The sequence below is a fragment of the Lynx rufus genome, unplaced genomic scaffold, assembly GCF_022079265.1.
Source record: "Lynx rufus isolate CCGP_SWC_20201006 ecotype Redwood Valley unplaced genomic scaffold, mLynRuf1.p SCAF_1, whole genome shotgun sequence".
NCBI classification, from domain to species: Eukaryota; Metazoa; Chordata; class Mammalia; order Carnivora; family Felidae; genus Lynx; species Lynx rufus.
Window position 1 is genome coordinate 239,560,941 of NW_025814823.1, and position 15,748 is coordinate 239,576,688.

Below are 15,748 nucleotides of genomic sequence, written 5' to 3' on the forward strand. Positions count from 1 at the left end.
GGTCTTGCCACCTGCCACTGGAGTCTTGGTGGCCAAGCCCACTTGAGCACGCCGGGTGCTGGGTTTTCTGGTGGCCGTGGTGAGGCATGTGCCTCTCAGTTCCTGCTCCCCCTCCCTCTCTCCCTCCCCACTTCCCAGAGGCCCAGCCCCCCCCCTCCCCCTGTGGGGTTGCAGCAGAGGCCATGGCTGTGCCTTGAGCCTCCACCCTAGAGTCAGGGATTTTTCACAGTGACCTGATGCGGGAAGAAGGGGTCTGCCTGTGGTGACTCAGCCTGACTGGGAGCCACATCCCTGACTGCGTCCCTGCAGTTCGGGCCAGTGACCACAGGGCGTTTCCCCCACAGGAACTCGGCTTACTGGCTCCTAAAATGCCCATTATATGCTTAATAGCTGAACCACCAGCAAATTGCCACTTAAGAGTCAATCAAGTCTTCCGTTTAATTAGCTCATTACAGTGCAGCTGCCTTCTGGAAGGGGTCACGGGCATGGGGAGAGCCCGCCTGCAGGGCTGGCCTCTCTCACCAAGAATTCCCAACAACCAGAGGCCGTGGCTGGTTGAAACTGTCACCCTCCCTCGTGCCTGGGCTGGGTGGCCAGAAGTGCAGAAGCCCAGAAGGCCCGGCCCTGGCTGCCAACATGATGCCAGCTGAGAGCACGGAACGAGGGTCCCAGGAGGGCGCCCAGACCACAGGACAAGGACAGCAACATCCCGCCCCAAACTCTAGCTCACGTGAGCCCATATGAGGCAGAAGCCGCAATCAGAAAGTTGCCCTGCACCGTGAGTGCGTATAAAGTGAGGTCAGGCACGAATAGGGCGAAGAAGCAGCTGGCGGCCATACGATGTTGTAGGAAAGAGAAGGGGGAGGACACCTGGGGTAAAATGTGACCCAAGAAATGGAAGGGAAGTCCCCACAGAGCTCAACCTCCCAGAAAAGGGCCAACACAATCTCAGTAAGACGGGCGCTCCAGTGAGGACGGCAAAACGGGGAAATTGTAAAGAGGATTTTCATGGGTCAACACCCATTGTCAGACCTGAGAGATCATTGACCAAGGGTAGGAGACCTTAGAGCGAGAGGCTGGTGGAACCAGAAGGTCTGAGAGGTTTCCACAGACTCGGGGGGAGAGGGGAGGGGGCACGGACAGCAGGGAGGTGGTGCCTGGGGTGGACAGAGTGGCACAGTCCGGGGCAGCGGAAGCCCGGATGGGGAGCTTCACTGGCCAGGCAGCTGCTGCCACCTGGAACACATCCTAGGAATTCTTCTAACCTTTTCTCTGAGTCTTAAAATAGAACAAACTCAATAGAAGGAGAAAAGGGCCCTGGGAGGTCTGTGAGCCTGCCTCACTCAGAGTACAGGCCTCTGCACCCTAAGGTCTTTGCAAGGGTGATGGGCCACGGGGCCCAGGCAGCCGGCTGCCAGCAGGGGGACCTCCGGAGCCCCCCGAGTCCCACCAGGGCAGGTTAAAAGGCAGCCGCACTTCAGGCTCCAGCACCTTGAGACAAGCTGGGTGAGGCAGCATGGAGGGATGAGGGGACGGGCCACGCGGGGCCTGGGATGAGGGTGCCCTGGGCTCAGGAGCCGCCCCCTGCAGCCCGACTGTCATGGGAGTCTCTGTCTGCCCCAGACCCACCCCTCAAAGGCAAGGAGACCCTGAGGAGGGTGTCCCAGGGGCCAGGTCCCGAGGGGACAGCAGTCGACAGTGGACTGGCAGGGCCTCCTGGCCACATGAGTGGGGCCGGAGGGAAGCGTCCACAGACGCAGACGTGGAGCCTCACTTCCCAGGCCCGTGTCTGTCCTGTGGGCTGGGACAGCCCCTCCCAGGAGGCCGGCCTGTCCACAGAGCCACCAGGCAGCCCCCACTCCCAGACGTGAACAGGGAGAGCTGCTTCTGGTCTCCGTCAGCCCCAGAGCCCGCTGCGTTTCCAGAATGAAATCTGCCCGTGTGGGAGGGGCCCGCGGTGGCCCTGGACCAGAAGCTTCGCTCGGAGGGGTCCCGGCGCCCCTGACGGCCCCCCTCCCCTGCAGGCTTCCACCTGTCACACAAGGTCACCAGCGTCGTCCCCGAGAGTGCACTGCTCATCGTGCTGGGCCTGGTGCTGGGCGGCATCGTCTGGGCGGCCGACCACATCGCCTCCTTCACACTCACCCCCACTGTCTTCTTCTTCTACCTGCTGCCCCCCATCGTGCTGGACGCCGGCTACTTCATGCCCAACCGGCTCTTCTTTGGCAACCTGGGCACCATCCTCCTGTACGCCGTCGTGGGCACCGTGTGGAATGCGGCCACCACCGGGCTGTCCCTCTACGGCGTCTTCCTCAGCGGCCTGATGGGTGAGTGGGCATGCCGTCTGCAGGGGGGTCCTCTGGGTGGGGTCCCCGGTGCGGGGTCCTTGGGCTGGGCTCTGCGGGAGCAGGCTCTGGGCACTCCACTTAATAACGCTCGGTACAGAACACAGACCCAAAAAGGGGATGAGTGGTTGGGGTGACAGATGTCACCGGTGGGTCCACTTAACCCGCTTGGCATGTTTACAGTAAGGTTTAATGAATGAACAAGAGCCTGTCCAGGCAACCCCAGGCTGAGGTTCGTGTCCTGCCTGGGAATGACGCCCCGTCCAACCAGGCTGGCGGGTGGGTGGGGTGGGTGAGTCGGCCAAGCTGCGGTCCCTCCCCCTCAGCAAGGAGGTGGGGGCAGGCCTCACTCCCCTGCCAGCAAGCCTCCAGGGAGAGGGAGGAGAAGGCCCCTTGGGCAGAGGCCGGTTGTGGAGCCTGGTAGACACCCACCTGGGCAGCGGCGGCCCGGGCGCCCCCACCCCACCTGCAAGAAAAGCCGCGCCAGCTTCTGCACGGTCACCGGTGCCCCTCCTGCCCCTGCCAGTGTCTCCCGCGGTCTGGGTTACTTAATCCATCCCTGGCGTACGGCCGAGGTGCGCCCCACCCACCCGGGAGCTGGCCATTATCTGCCTGGGAAACTGGAACAGGTGAGGCCAGGGGCTCAGCTGAGGCCTTGCGCGGATGTGCGCGCAGCCCTAGACGCTGCCCGTTCCGGGGCCGCTGTGGCTGGCCGCTTGCATCATGGGTCTACAGGGTTAGCGTCCGGCACTGGGGGCGACCGACGAGAAGTGGGTGCTGGCACCACAGGCCCCAAACACCACCACCTGCCGAACCAGACTCCCAGGGACGGGCCCGGATCAGTGGTTTCCGTCCGGCTGAAGGAACAGCCTTGCACAGCATTCCTTGTGTGGATCAAGGCCTCGAAACCTTGATGACAAAGGACATGCATTGAGAAAGAGAGGCCAAAGGTCCCCTGACGGGAAGAGTCACCTCACCTGTCCCATTTGTCACCTTGGGACTTTGTCCTCACCCCATGGGGAGCACGTATGCTTCCTGGAGCCCCCACTGCCATCTGGCACCGCCTCCAGGCTCAGCCCAGAGAAACCCCCTAAGGTTGACATGGGGCCAAACACGTCTGGCCGGGCCCTGGAGGTGAGTAAGCCCCGGGTGCATTTACTGGTGATGCCTCTAGGTGGTTGGGTACATCTAGGATGGCAGGGCCATCTCTAGCCACTGGACACAGGGGAGAGTCCCGGGGTTTAGAGCAGGAGTCCCTAAGGATGCAGGTGGTCAAGGCTAGGCATCAGCCAAAGTCACAGATCAGAACAGCACCCAGGGGCCAATGAGCCTATCCTGTCCCTAGACACCCGGAGCAAGGCATCTGAGGAGCTGGGGAGGCAGGGACCAATCGGTCTCTGTAGTCCAATGGCCGGGGCACCCCTCTGAGGAAAAGTCACCCTAGGCCAGGCCATAGGTAGGGCTGGCAGTGGGCATCTTGGATGGGTGTCTGGACGGGCCAGCCGGGGCTAGGCCCAGCAGAGGCTTCAGGCAGTCAGAGAGGGCCAGTGGGTGGTAGACTGTTGCCCCAGGGAGGAGAGCAGGCTGGCCCCGGGACACTTCCTGCTTGGAGTGGCTGGCTTCCAGAATGTACCACCGGGTCTGTCTGGGCCCTTAGTGAGAGACCCACGAGCCAGGAGGCGTTTAAAGACGGGACGGCCCCAAAATGTGGAATGTGCATGTGGAGCCCCCGTGTCTGAAGCCAGGAGGGACTGTGTTCTCACCTCTGCCTCACCAACAGTGCCTGGAGGTAGAAAAGCAAACCCTACGATTCCCATTTCAGAAGGCACATTTTAAACCCTTTGGAAGCTGGTTCTAACACCTGCCACTTCTTCGGGACACAGACTCTGGAGCCAGGCTGCCGGGTTTTCAGAGCTCACGGGGAGCTCCCTCCAGGGCCACGTCTCTCCGAGGAGACAACCTTCCAGGGGGCCCTGCGTGGCCCTAAGGGAGAGCTGGGCTCCTGCGGAAGCCCTGTCCTAGACCTGGAGAGGGCCCAAGTGCCTGGAGGGGTAGCGGTCCAGCCCACGCATGGCCTCTGTGTCTCCCCACCCACGTGGGCCTCCCCGATACCCTCCAGGCCTGAGGTCTGGTTCAGTGCATTCAGGCCGGGAAGGCGGCTCAGTGCCAGGAAGGCTCCCGGACAAGGCCGTCCTTAGAGCAGCCCAGCTGAGAGCAGGTGTGAGTCCCGGACAGAGCCGGGATGAGGCAACCGTCCTCGGGTCCCAGAGGTTGTGTGTCCGGTGCGGACTGCCGTGCGGCTGTGAGTGCGGCCTGGTGCCGCTTTGGAGACTGAGATGTTGGAATGTTGGAAAGTGCATCTCAGCACGACCCTTGCCCCCAAGGGCACCAGGAACCCACTGGGCCATTTCAAGAAGCAGAGCTGAGCTCACTCTGAGGACCTGCTCCTCCAAGGTCCCTTCCTACCCCCCCCCGCCCCCGCCCCACCCTGAGCCCTCGTCTCCCTTCTTGTCCCTCAAACCTCCCTGGTGGCCCCTCCTACTGGAGTCCCCCAGGATTTCCCCAGGCCAGTTGTGGCCCCAGGACCCTGTGAGGCCTGCCCCTCCCCTGCCCCCTTCCATCACGTCCCCCCAGGCTGGGTCCTGGTGGCTCTCATCTGGGCGGAGACATCACTTTCCAGGGAAGCCTTTCTCCCATGCCTGTTGAGCCCCTGACCCCCTTTCGAGCCCTAACCCTGGACCGCAGACGGCCCAGGGCAGGGGTCTGATCCCATGCTGTGCATGGCCGAGCCCCCCAGGTCCTTCATCTGCTCACAGCAGCCTCCCGGTGGGCCCCCCAGGAGGGAGTAAGCAGGCCCCAGGGTGGATGAAGGGAAGAACGAGGGGCAGTCAGTCCCCAGTGGGGGTGAGACCAGCCTTTCCTGAAGGCTGTGGGAGCCCATGGGAGGCAGGCAGGCAGCTCTGACCCAGGTTCCACAACCAGCCAGCCCCAGGCCCAAGAGGGAGTCCCATCTGAGAGGCTTCTAAGCCGGCAGTCAGGAGGACGGAAGCCTGAAGAAGCCCCCGAGAAGGCCAGGGGAGTTGGTGTGCGGGGCTCAGAGGTCCTCGCCCAGCCGGGCCCCGAAGGGCTCTCCTTGACGGCCCTGCCTGTCCTGCAGGAGACCTGAAGGTCGGGCTGCTGGATTTCCTCCTGTTCGGGAGCCTGATAGCCGCCGTGGACCCGGTGGCCGTCCTGGCTGTGTTCGAGGAGGTGCACGTCAACGAGGTCCTATTCATCATCGTCTTTGGGGAGTCACTGCTGAACGACGCCGTCACTGTGGTGAGCGGGTGCTGGGCGGCCCCAGGGCCTCGGTGCTGTGGGCGGAGAAATCAGCCTTGAGGAGGTGCCGCGAGAAGCCTGAGATGGGTGTGGGGGGTGCTCTCCCTCTGCCCCCCGCCCCCCACCGCTCTGACTGGAGGAGGTTTCCCCCGCAGCCCCATCGCATGCTGTCCCCTCTCTCACTTCCTCCCAACTCCGAATGACTGCCTGTTCAATCGGTTCTTCGAACACTCTTCTCCCGTCTTGATAACACCTCACTGCCAACCCCACCACCAGTTGCCAGAGCGGGACGCCTCTAACTCCGGGTCCAGAGTCGATGCCCCCGGCCCTGATTTCCCTAAGGGAGCCACTAAAGAGACAGTGAGATCTCGCCAGAACCTAGGAGGGAAGACGATCGAGCGCTGACCGTACCCATGAAGCGCCTCGGTCTCCAGGAAGGAGGCGGAGCCCGGGAGCTCGGCGGGGCCGGGGTGGGTGGGCAGGGGCGGGAGGACTCTCGGTCAGGGTGTGAGGCCACAACAGATCCGTAAAGTGAACAGAAGGTGCATGAAATGTGGGAGCACTGTCTCAGCATCACAGTGGCCAGCACGGAGTTGTCGAAACCCAGCCCGACACTGGGCCGCTACCTCTGTGCAAGTGCGTTACGGGTAAGGTGGAGGCACGCACAGAGCGCCTTCCCTGCACAGGTCAGCCGCGTGCTGCATCTCCGAGCACCTGCTCTGGGCCAGCCCCACCAGCCTGTCGCCTCTCCCCGAGGGCTTTGCAGACACAGCAGGACGTGAAGGTCCCTCTTGCTCTAAAAGTACCTGTGGCCTAAGAAATTCTCCCTCTCCGTGTTCCTTCAGGGTTCAGGAGAGGGATAGACCCTAAGCTTGTGCTGCACCAGATTTCTTCTGTAGCAGATAAGACGTTCTCGGGGAATTTGAGAATTAATTTCAAACTTAATCAGAAATATAAGACACAGCTCCTCTGAGGCTGGGCTGCTCTGTGCCGTGGCTCCGTTTCTCTGGAGAAGCTCTAACTCATGGCTGAGCCACGGAGCTCTCCACTTACAGCTGGCTTGAGCCTCGTCTCCCCTCCCACCTGCGTCTCCATGGAGGCACCCAGGCTGTGGTCCAGCCCCCAGCACCCTTGGTGGCTGTGTGCCCACACTCTGCCCAGCACCCGAGAGTCATCAGGCCTGTTGTGCGCCTCCTGTTGTAGAAACAGCTCCACACCCCGCCTTTTGGGGTCCTCTGTCCCCTTGAGCAGACCTGGAGAGTTCAGGCTTGGGGCTCAGAGACCAGCTGTTTCCCCAGGAACCTGCGTCCTACCCTCGGTCCCTGGGTGTGGAGGGCTCAGCATAGGACACACAGCACAGCCTCCACGGCTGTGGCCTCGCATGCCCTTCCTGAGCCTTTCATCTGCAACATCTTGGTGGAATGAGGTTTAAACGTCAACATGCAAAGACACCAAGGGGCGTGATCCTATAATCGGGAGTTAACGCAACAGCAGAGTCACTAAAAAAGAAACTCTGGCTTCATCTTGGAACATGAAACAGAATTAAATGTAGCGGGTTAAATTTGTGGTCACCCCTGCTTTGCTGATAGTAGGAAAGGACGACGTTTGCTCGTAAAGGTTCTAGTTCCCTCTAGAATGTTCTTCTGCCTCTCGTATCCCACCCGCTGGCTCGTCTTTGGCCTTCATCTTCTTTTCTGTGATGCTCTGTGATGATTTCCTCCCGGTGATTTTTTGTTTCCTGAACAGGCCACCATGGCCTGCTTGACCCAGACCAAGTCCTCAAGGCCCGAGGCCTGAGATCAGGTGAGCACTGGCCGAGGTCCGGCCCGATGTCATGCTTGCCTCTCTGTCCCCCCAGGTCCTCTACAACGTGTTCGAATCTTTCGTGACGCTGGGTGGTGACAAGGTGACTGGCGTGGATTGCGTGAAAGGCATAGGTGTGTGGCTGGTGGGTCCGCACACCTGGGGAATGTGGGGGCCACGTCTCTTCTCCAGCATGTGGACCACCTCCAGGCTTTGACACCAGGCCTGCCCCTGGGACCCACAGCCTGTGTGGGAAAAGTCTCGGTGCCCATCCCTCCTGTCCCCAACGTGTTTTATGAAAACAATTTTGTTGGGTCCCGCCACCCTGGGGAGGCAAGGGCTGCAGCCCTGTTAGGCCCACCAGAATGTCTGGTTGGAGGACATGGGCCCTGGTGTCCTGGGTGGTTCTGGAGAAACGTTCCTCTGGGCAGGGACAATGACAGCCTGGCTGTATCAGGGGTGCAGGGACAGCCCTGCCCAAGGCCCCCTTGTCGGGCTTTCTCCATGATGGGGGAGGGGAGCCAGGCCTCCCAGCTCTCCACGTGCCTGGTGGCCTCTCAGGGGGAGAATTGGACGCTTGTTTGCTGAGTTATTGGCGCCTCTGTGGGGGTTACCAGGCAACCCACGATGAAAGGAATGGTCTGGAAGGACAGCCGGTCGGCCGTGCCCACACGCAGGGGCCAGCCACGCCCGGCCACAAAGGGCCTTTCAGGCGGCTCAGCCAGTGTCCTCGGCCCCGCAGTGTCCTTCTTCGTGGTGAGCCTGGGGGGCACGCTTGTGGGGGTCGTCTTCGCCTTCCTGCTGTCGCTGGTGACCCGCTTCACCAAGCACGTGCGCATCATCGAGCCCGGCTTCGTCTTCGTCATCTCCTACCTGTCCTACCTCACCTCCGAGATGCTGTCACTGTCGGCCATCCTGGCGTGAGTCCCCCTCGCTCCCACGGCCCAGAGCGCCAGAGCCACACAGCTCGTGGGCCACGGGCCGTGCTGGTGTGCAGGGGTAGGGCAGGGCCCACCCACAGCACAGCCAAGCAGCTGTGCCTGGGAGGGGGAGGGGGGGTGACGGGTGGAGGGAGAGGGGCCCCTCCCTCTCCTGGGGCACAACCTTGTGGGTCTCTTCCCAGCCCCCATCCGCCTGGCCCGCTTCCCTCTAAGGGGTGAGAAGGCACTGTGGGGGTGAAGAATCTGGTCTATTCAGGTTTTAAATAAGGAGTTGGTGTTTCCACAGAATTGTCCGTGAGCTCTGCCTACACGCAGCCCCTTCCGGATGCTCTGGGTGGGAGGCTGGCTGGCACCCCCATGACCCGAATCTGCCCTGGCACCTCCCCCCAGAGCCAGCCACCGCCGGGCTGAGGACAGACGCTGAGGCGGCCCGCTGGGTGGCTCAGGGTTCAGATCCTGGGGCGTCGGGGGCCGGGACTGCACCCGGTCCTAAGCAGAGCCGAGCACGCCGACCAGTAGGGTGGGCATGTGCCCGGACACGGGCCAGAGTCTCAGCCCCCAGCCTCACTGTGTGCCCGTCCCGCCTCCAGCATCACCTTCTGCGGCATCTGCTGTCAGAAGTACGTGAAGGCCAACATCTCGGAACAGTCGGCCACCACCGTGCGCTACACCATGAAGATGCTGGCCAGTGGGGCAGAGACCATCATCTTCATGTTCCTGGGCATCTCGGCCGTGAACCCCCGCATCTGGAAGTGGAACACGGCCTTTGTGCTCCTGACACTGGTCTTCATCTCCGTGTACCGGGCCATTGGTGAGGACGCTGGGGGACGGTGGGGACCAGGGAGGGGGGAGGGGGTGGGGGGCGATGACAGGGGTGCGGGGGAGATGGGGGGGCAGGGGGGATGACTGAGGGACGCTGGGCACAGTGGGGGCAGGCGCTGGGGCCCGGCTGTGGAAACCAGGCACGTGGTGTTCGAGCACAGCCCTCGTGCCCGGTGAGCGGCGGGTCTGGGAGCTGCTGGGGAGCCTCACCACGGCCAGGCCGTGGGTTATCTTCATCGAAACTCCAGGCTTTGTCACGGCCTCGGCACCTTGAGATGGAGTTAGGATAGCTGGGGGTCAGGGTGGAAGGTTCTAGAACCTAGAGGAATCCATCTGGTTTCCCGAGGACTCATGGCGGATGCAGTCACTGATGAGCAGATTGAGGCTCATGTGAGGCAGGAGCCCCCCTGCCTGCTCCGGCCCTGGTTGCCACTCCCTGGTGTGCGGTGCCAGGGCGAGGCCACCACCCACTCTGCCTGAGCTCACCAGGGCCTGAGGGCTCCAGGGAGCGGCTGACAGAGCAGAGCAGGGTCCCGGTCCTGGAGGCAAGAGCACAAGGCCTCAGTGTTGCAGCCCGGTCACAGGGACACCTGCGAATTCCCAGAGCTGTGTGGAGCAGCTTCCAGCCACAAATGCGGGGTGCGGAGTATCCCCAGCGGCAGGTCGGACCTGTGGCCAGGAGAGAGCACTGGTGTGGACAAGAGGGTTTGGGGAGAGTAGGGCTACAGCGTGCAGTTTCCCTGACCCCTTGCCCGGGACAGAACCTGTCACCGTCACTGCCCTTGGAGGGGAGTCCCACATGTTGTGCCCCCAGGGCGGTGGCTGCCACTGGCCTGAGGCCCTCGAGGAGCCCGGAGCTCAGTGCGCTCCCCGCCCGCAGGTGTGGTCCTGCAGACCTGGGTCCTGAACCGGTACCGGATGGTGCAGCTGGAAATCATAGACCAGGTGGTCATGTCCTACGGCGGCCTGCGCGGGGCCGTGGCCTTCGCTCTGGTCGTCCTTCTGGACGAGCAGAAGGTGAAGGAGCGGAACCTCTTCGTCAGCACCACCATCATCGTGGTCTTCTTCACGGTCGTCTTCCAGGTAGGGTGGAGGGCACGCGGCCGCCGCACCCCCGACCTCTCCACGCCAGCGGGGCGCTCTGTTTCTAGCCTCTCCAGCCTCCAGGCCCTAATTGGTTTTTGTAATTTTAGTAACTAGGAGACGTTTTGTAGGTTTTCATGTGGCCCCACAGGGGACGCAGCACGATTTGGCCTGAAAATGTTCTTCCTGTGCTGCCGCTGGTTAACGAAGCCCCAGTTAGGGTTTTATTGACCAGACACGCCCAGGAAGGTGTCCCACTTCTCCTTGCTTTTGGGAAGTCTAAGGAGCTGATCGGGGGACCCTCCGAGCAGGTCAGGTCTGTGGATAAGGGCGGCCCATTTCACCCCGTGTGCCTGTGGAGGGGGTACAAGTACGGGTTCACACACTGGGGGTGCCGTGGGCCAGGGTGGGCCCTGGGCGGGAGCCTGCCCGCCGTCTGGGTCAGTACCTGTCTTCCAGGGCCTGACCATCAAGCCCCTGGTGCAGTGGCTGAAGGTGAAAAGGAGCCAGCACCGGGAACCCAAACTCAATGAGAAGCTGCATGGCCGGGTAGGGGACTGGGGTGGGGGAGGGGGGGCAGGGGCGAGGCAGGGCAAGGCAGGGGTAGCCCTTCGAGTGATGCCAGCCCACTTCTCTTTCCTGTGAAAGGCTTTCGACCACATCCTCTCTGCCATCGAGGACATATCAGGGCAAATTGGACACAACTATCTCAGAGATAAGTAAGTGGCTTTAGGTGCCCCTGGTTGGACTGAAATGGGGAAATTTGGAGGCACATTCGTCTCTGCCCTCAGTTTTAACTGGAGGACCCACAGGGTAGAAAGGGCGGCTGACATTCCCCATAAACCAACCTCACAAAGCACTGGCTGACTGAAGAACAAGGGTACTTGCCAAATCGTCTGAGACCCCCTTCTCCTGGGACTCCTGTTTCCCAGGAACCCCACCCCCTTGACCCCCGACTGCCCTAGGACTCCTCCTCCCCCTGAAACCCCTCTCCCTCTGGGATCCTTCTCCCCCAGGACCCCTCCTCCTGCAGCGCCCTCCCCTTGGGACTCCCCCCCCCCCCCCAGACCTCGCCTCCTCGGGCAACCCCTCCCCCTCAATGTCTAGCTCAAGGCCCACTGGACCTCAGCCAGATGTTCCTCTGCAATTCTGGCCTGGCCACACCCTCTTCTGCCCCAGACCACTGGCCAGTATTCTAATTGTGCTGGATTTAAAGCCTCCTTCTGGCCAGCCTGGTTCTCTCTAAGTGTGGGAGCTCAGAGGGTCCTCCTGCTCTAGCCAGTCCCTCTGCAGGTAAAATATGTCCCTCTCACTGTAGCCAGGGCCCCAGGGCCCTGTCCTCAGCCTGCCCTACCCTTTCCAGAGTGTTAGGTAACCGTCAGGTGGAAAACGTTGCAATATTGTATCGAATGAGAGAACAGAATTCAGAATTCTATGTTCTGACAGGAAGAACACTGATGGGGAAATAGAGCCCCTGAGGGTTATTCCTCTTATTTTAAATCTCACCCTCAAGGTTGTTACCGTAAATAAATAAATTTCGGAGGGGAGGGGCGGGAATCTCCCGGGTCTCAGCTCCTGGGAGACCACGTCCATTACAGGTCTGGGAGTGGGAGAGGGGGCCCGCTGCTCCCTGCCCCCACATGCTGCCAGGGTCCCACGATCCTCCCAAGTGTTAACATCTGTGTTGATTTGACCCCCCAGGTGGTCCAATTTCGATAGGAAATTCCTTAGCAAAATCCTTATGAGAAGGTCGGCACAGAAGTCACGAGATCGGATTCTGAATGTTTTCCACGAACTCAACTTGAAAGATGCCATTAGCTATGTGGCTGAGGTACCAGAACATTCTGTCTGTTCTCTTTGTTGGGTTGGGGGCTAAAACAACACGCAGACATGGGATGTGGCCAGCCATGGGGTCTAGGGCAGTGGGCCTGCACCTCACATGCACGTCTGTCTGCACCCTGAGGCCCAGGCAGCCCCGTGCGGGGGTTGACATGTTCATGACGCAAAGCCCTGAGAATGGCTGTGGGAGCTGGGGCACAGAGCCCTCTCCTACAGCTCCCTGCAGGACGCCTGGTGGGTCTGAGGTCTGAGGCCAGGTAGGGCATTATGGAGTCGTGACTCCTCCACCCCCACATAGTGCACACAGACATGCACATGCGTGCCTACACGCGCTCATCCACGTACGCGCATGCGCACAAAGGGGAATGCAGCAAGGAGGTCTTGAGTCCTGTGGGGTCAACATGGGACATGCCTGGTAACAGGCTGTGGTTCTGAGGTGGCCTCCACGTCCCCCGGCCCTGCAGGTAAGCAGGACCCTCCTGCACCCACAGAACCCCTGCCTTCCGCAGGCAAATGAGTCCGCTCCCGTGTCCCTGAGGCTGATGGGCCGGAGAAAGCTCCCCACCAACCAGTGGCTGGTGGGTGCGTCCAGGGTGTGGGGAAAACGAGCGGGCTCAGGAGCATGTGGGGGGTTAGGGACTAGCCCTGCTGCACGGTGACGCTCTGGATCTTGCTGTTTCTGATGCCACGTGCCCTGTGCCAACTCACAGCCACTTGGTCAGTACAGGATGTGTCCAAGTGACTCGGTCATGGCAGGGCTCAGGTCAAATCCCACTCCTCCCGCCCCCCCTCCCCAGTGGCCACATGCTTCCTGGCTTCTCAGTGCACACGTGTGTGACCATGTCTTGGCCATTGCGTTGATCACCCAGCTGCCTTTGCCCCATGTGTGTCCGCACACATGGCCCTTAGGCCCCGAGGTCACGGGCATCTCATCAGCTCAGGCCTACACAGAGCCTGGTGAGCTAGGGGTCCGCATTTTCATCTGGAGGGACGGGGCCACCTTGGCAAACCCCACGGACCTCACACGGAGGGCACAGCCAGAGCCCTGGAAGCACCTGTCCCTTCAGAGCGGAAAGTGAGTCCTCCAGTGGGCTTGTCCACCCCAAATATATAGCCTGACACCCCAGCACAGCCTGGGGTCACCACAAGACAGAGAGGGGCAGGGACACAGGGAGATGAGGAAAAGGAAGGGCCTCTACACCACCCACTGGGCTAGTGCCGACCCTGGTCCCCCCGAAATCCCAACCCAGAAGCTCCAGGCACCAGCAGGGACAAGGCCATCGTCTGTCTGCACCTCTGACCCTGGGCTGGGAAAGTTAAGAGCACGAACCTCTTGCCTGGTGGGACTGCAGAGGCCTTCGTGGCCTAGAGCCTGGTGGGACTGGCAGGAGGGGCTGTCCCTCTCTTCTGGCCAAGTCCTATGTCCCTTGGACACTCCAAGGCCCCCAGCCCCCACGTGGGATATGCAGGCTGCTGTCAGGGCCCCTGCTGCCCAGCACACTGAGTGCCCCTGGCCCGTGACGTGGGCTCCTCCCTGGTCAGGCCTGGCTCTGCCGGCTCAGGTCACAGCAGGGGTGATGTGTCCTCCTGGGCTGTGCCTCTGAGTCTCCTGCACGGCCACGTCAGCCCCTCACTCTGGTGCCCTCACAGCCCCATGCCCTCCCTAAGGGGCCCTTGCTTTCTCTCTGTGGCCCCCTTGGCACAGGGCTCCACACTCCCACCCAAGGAGAGTGGCTGTTTTTGACTTTCATTCACGTAGGGCTCTGCTGTACGTAGTTTTGATCTGATTCAATTCTGGACAGAGGCCTGGGGGTTCCCTCCTGGGGTAACTGAGGGCAGCTGGTTGGGACCCCCAGTGGGGACAAGGGACACATCCCCAGTCCTGTGGGGAGCTGCGGCGTTCCCTGGTGCGCCGTGCTCGCTGAGGGGCTGGGTTCTTCACACTTGCTTCTGTCTTTAGTTTTTCAAGCCACCAGCCACCAACCACTCGGCTCAAGCGAGCCCTTACCTGCGGCCTGAGCTCTCCAGAGGCTGGTGGTTGTCTGGCCTCCAGGCACTCCACGGTGTGGGCTGGCACAGTCTGCCTCCTCCCCGCAGGGAGAACGCCGTGGGTCCCTGGCCTTCATCCGCTCCCCCAGCACTGACAACATGGTCAACGTGGACTTCAGCACACCGCGGCCCTCAACTGTGGAGGCCTCTGTCTCCTATCTCCTGTACGTGCCCACATTTACACGGGCTTCTTCCAGAAGCCACCCCTCACCTGGGCACCTCCCGCCACGACCCTGGAGGCTGCCGTGGGCGGCGATCTCCCCTGACCTGCGCTTCCCAGGCTCTCCTAGTCACAGGCAGCAGGGCCCCTCTGGGCACACACTGGCCAGTGGGCATCTTGAGGCAACTGAGAGTGTAAATGGGGTGTGCACTGGACCCCAGGGAGGGGCGCAGAGAGGAGCGCAGGGTGTGGACACGGGTGCCACGAGTTTCCCCTGCACAGATACACTTGCAGTAAGGTTAGTGTCTGCCCTGGTGTGAGACTAAGAGAAGAGGAAGCTGGCAGGGCAGAGGTTTGGGGCTGAAGCCCCATCCCTGGTCGCCCCCACACTGGTCCTGGACTTAGGACCTCCCTCCTGTGCTGGGCCATGCTGCTTGGCTGGGGCTTCGTCAGCTGGTGTGCAGGTGCTGGGCTGGGCTGAGTTAGGGGGTCAGGGAGCCCCGGGGGAGGGTGGGGAGTCCTCTTGGGGTCTGGCTGAAACCCTGAGGGAGAAGACTCCCAGGACGGGCCTTCCAGGAGGCTGGAGGTGTCCGGGCTTATGGGGTGAGGGGCCGGGAGGGCGGGCGATCACTGTGACCCCCGCGTAGGAGGGAGAACGTCAGTGCCGTGTGCCTGGATATGCAGTCCCTGGAGCAGAGAAGGAGGAGCATCCGTGACACAGAGGACATGGCCACTCACCACACGCTGCAGCAGTACCTGTACAAGCCCCGGCAGGAGGTGGGTGTGCCGAGCCCGGGGTGGGGTCCTCACCCTGGCACAGGGGTCCTGGTCCTGAGTGCAGAGAACACTCAGGCCCAGATAGCTGGCAGGAGGTGGGGGGGCTCAGCCTGGGCCCTCACGTCCCCAGTTCTGTCTGGCTGGCTTTGCAGGGGGGACCCAGCCATGCAAGGTGTCCCCACTGTGACCGCCCGGCTGCCCCTCCCCCAGTACAAGCATCTCTACAGTCGGCACGAGCTAACTCCGAACGAAGACGAGAAGCAGGACAAGGAGATCTTCCACAGGACCATGCGGAAGCGCCTGGAATCCTTCAAGTCGGCCAAGCTTGGGATCAATCAGAACAAGAAGGCAGCGAAACTGTACAAGAGGGAACGTGCCCAGAAGCGGGTGAGGGCGGCAGGCACGGGGCTGTTGGCAGAGGGACCGTGGGCTCACACCAGGGCATCCCCCAGGGACAGGCCTGGGCAGAGACTCTGCACCACTCACCTCTGTAGCCCCCTCACAGAGCAGGAGTGGCCCTGGACGGCTCCAGGCGGCCCCAGCGGGGCCTCGCCCCGGAACGGCTGGGGCAGTCGGGGTCCTGGTGTCGCTGTGCCCACACCTGCTAACAG

The 15,748-nt window shown here is 61.9% G+C and overlaps 1 protein-coding gene across 2 annotated transcripts in view; it reads left to right on the plus strand.

Moving 5' to 3' along the window:
- The window catches only part of SLC9A3 (solute carrier family 9 member A3), a 39,759-nt gene that overhangs the window by 22,662 nt on the left and 1,349 nt on the right, over positions 1 to 15,748 (plus strand). Inside the window, exons 2-13 of one of the 2 annotated variants that reach the window (XM_047074527.1) lie at positions 2,025 to 2,327; positions 5,503 to 5,663; positions 7,522 to 7,600; positions 8,209 to 8,386; positions 8,998 to 9,218; positions 10,110 to 10,312; positions 10,772 to 10,861; positions 10,961 to 11,031; positions 12,014 to 12,143; positions 14,249 to 14,364; positions 15,008 to 15,137; positions 15,348 to 15,524. In XM_047074527.1, coding sequence (XP_046930483.1) covers positions 2,025 to 2,327; positions 5,503 to 5,663; positions 7,522 to 7,600; positions 8,209 to 8,386; positions 8,998 to 9,218; positions 10,110 to 10,312; positions 10,772 to 10,861; positions 10,961 to 11,031; positions 12,014 to 12,143; positions 14,249 to 14,364; positions 15,008 to 15,137; positions 15,348 to 15,524 — 1,859 coding nt within the window. The remainder of the gene's footprint in view (positions 1 to 2,024; positions 2,328 to 5,502; positions 5,664 to 7,521; positions 7,601 to 8,208; positions 8,387 to 8,997; positions 9,219 to 10,109; positions 10,313 to 10,771; positions 10,862 to 10,960; positions 11,032 to 12,013; positions 12,144 to 14,248; positions 14,365 to 15,007; positions 15,138 to 15,347; positions 15,525 to 15,748) is intronic. The other variant, XM_047074535.1, reaches the window with a different exon arrangement.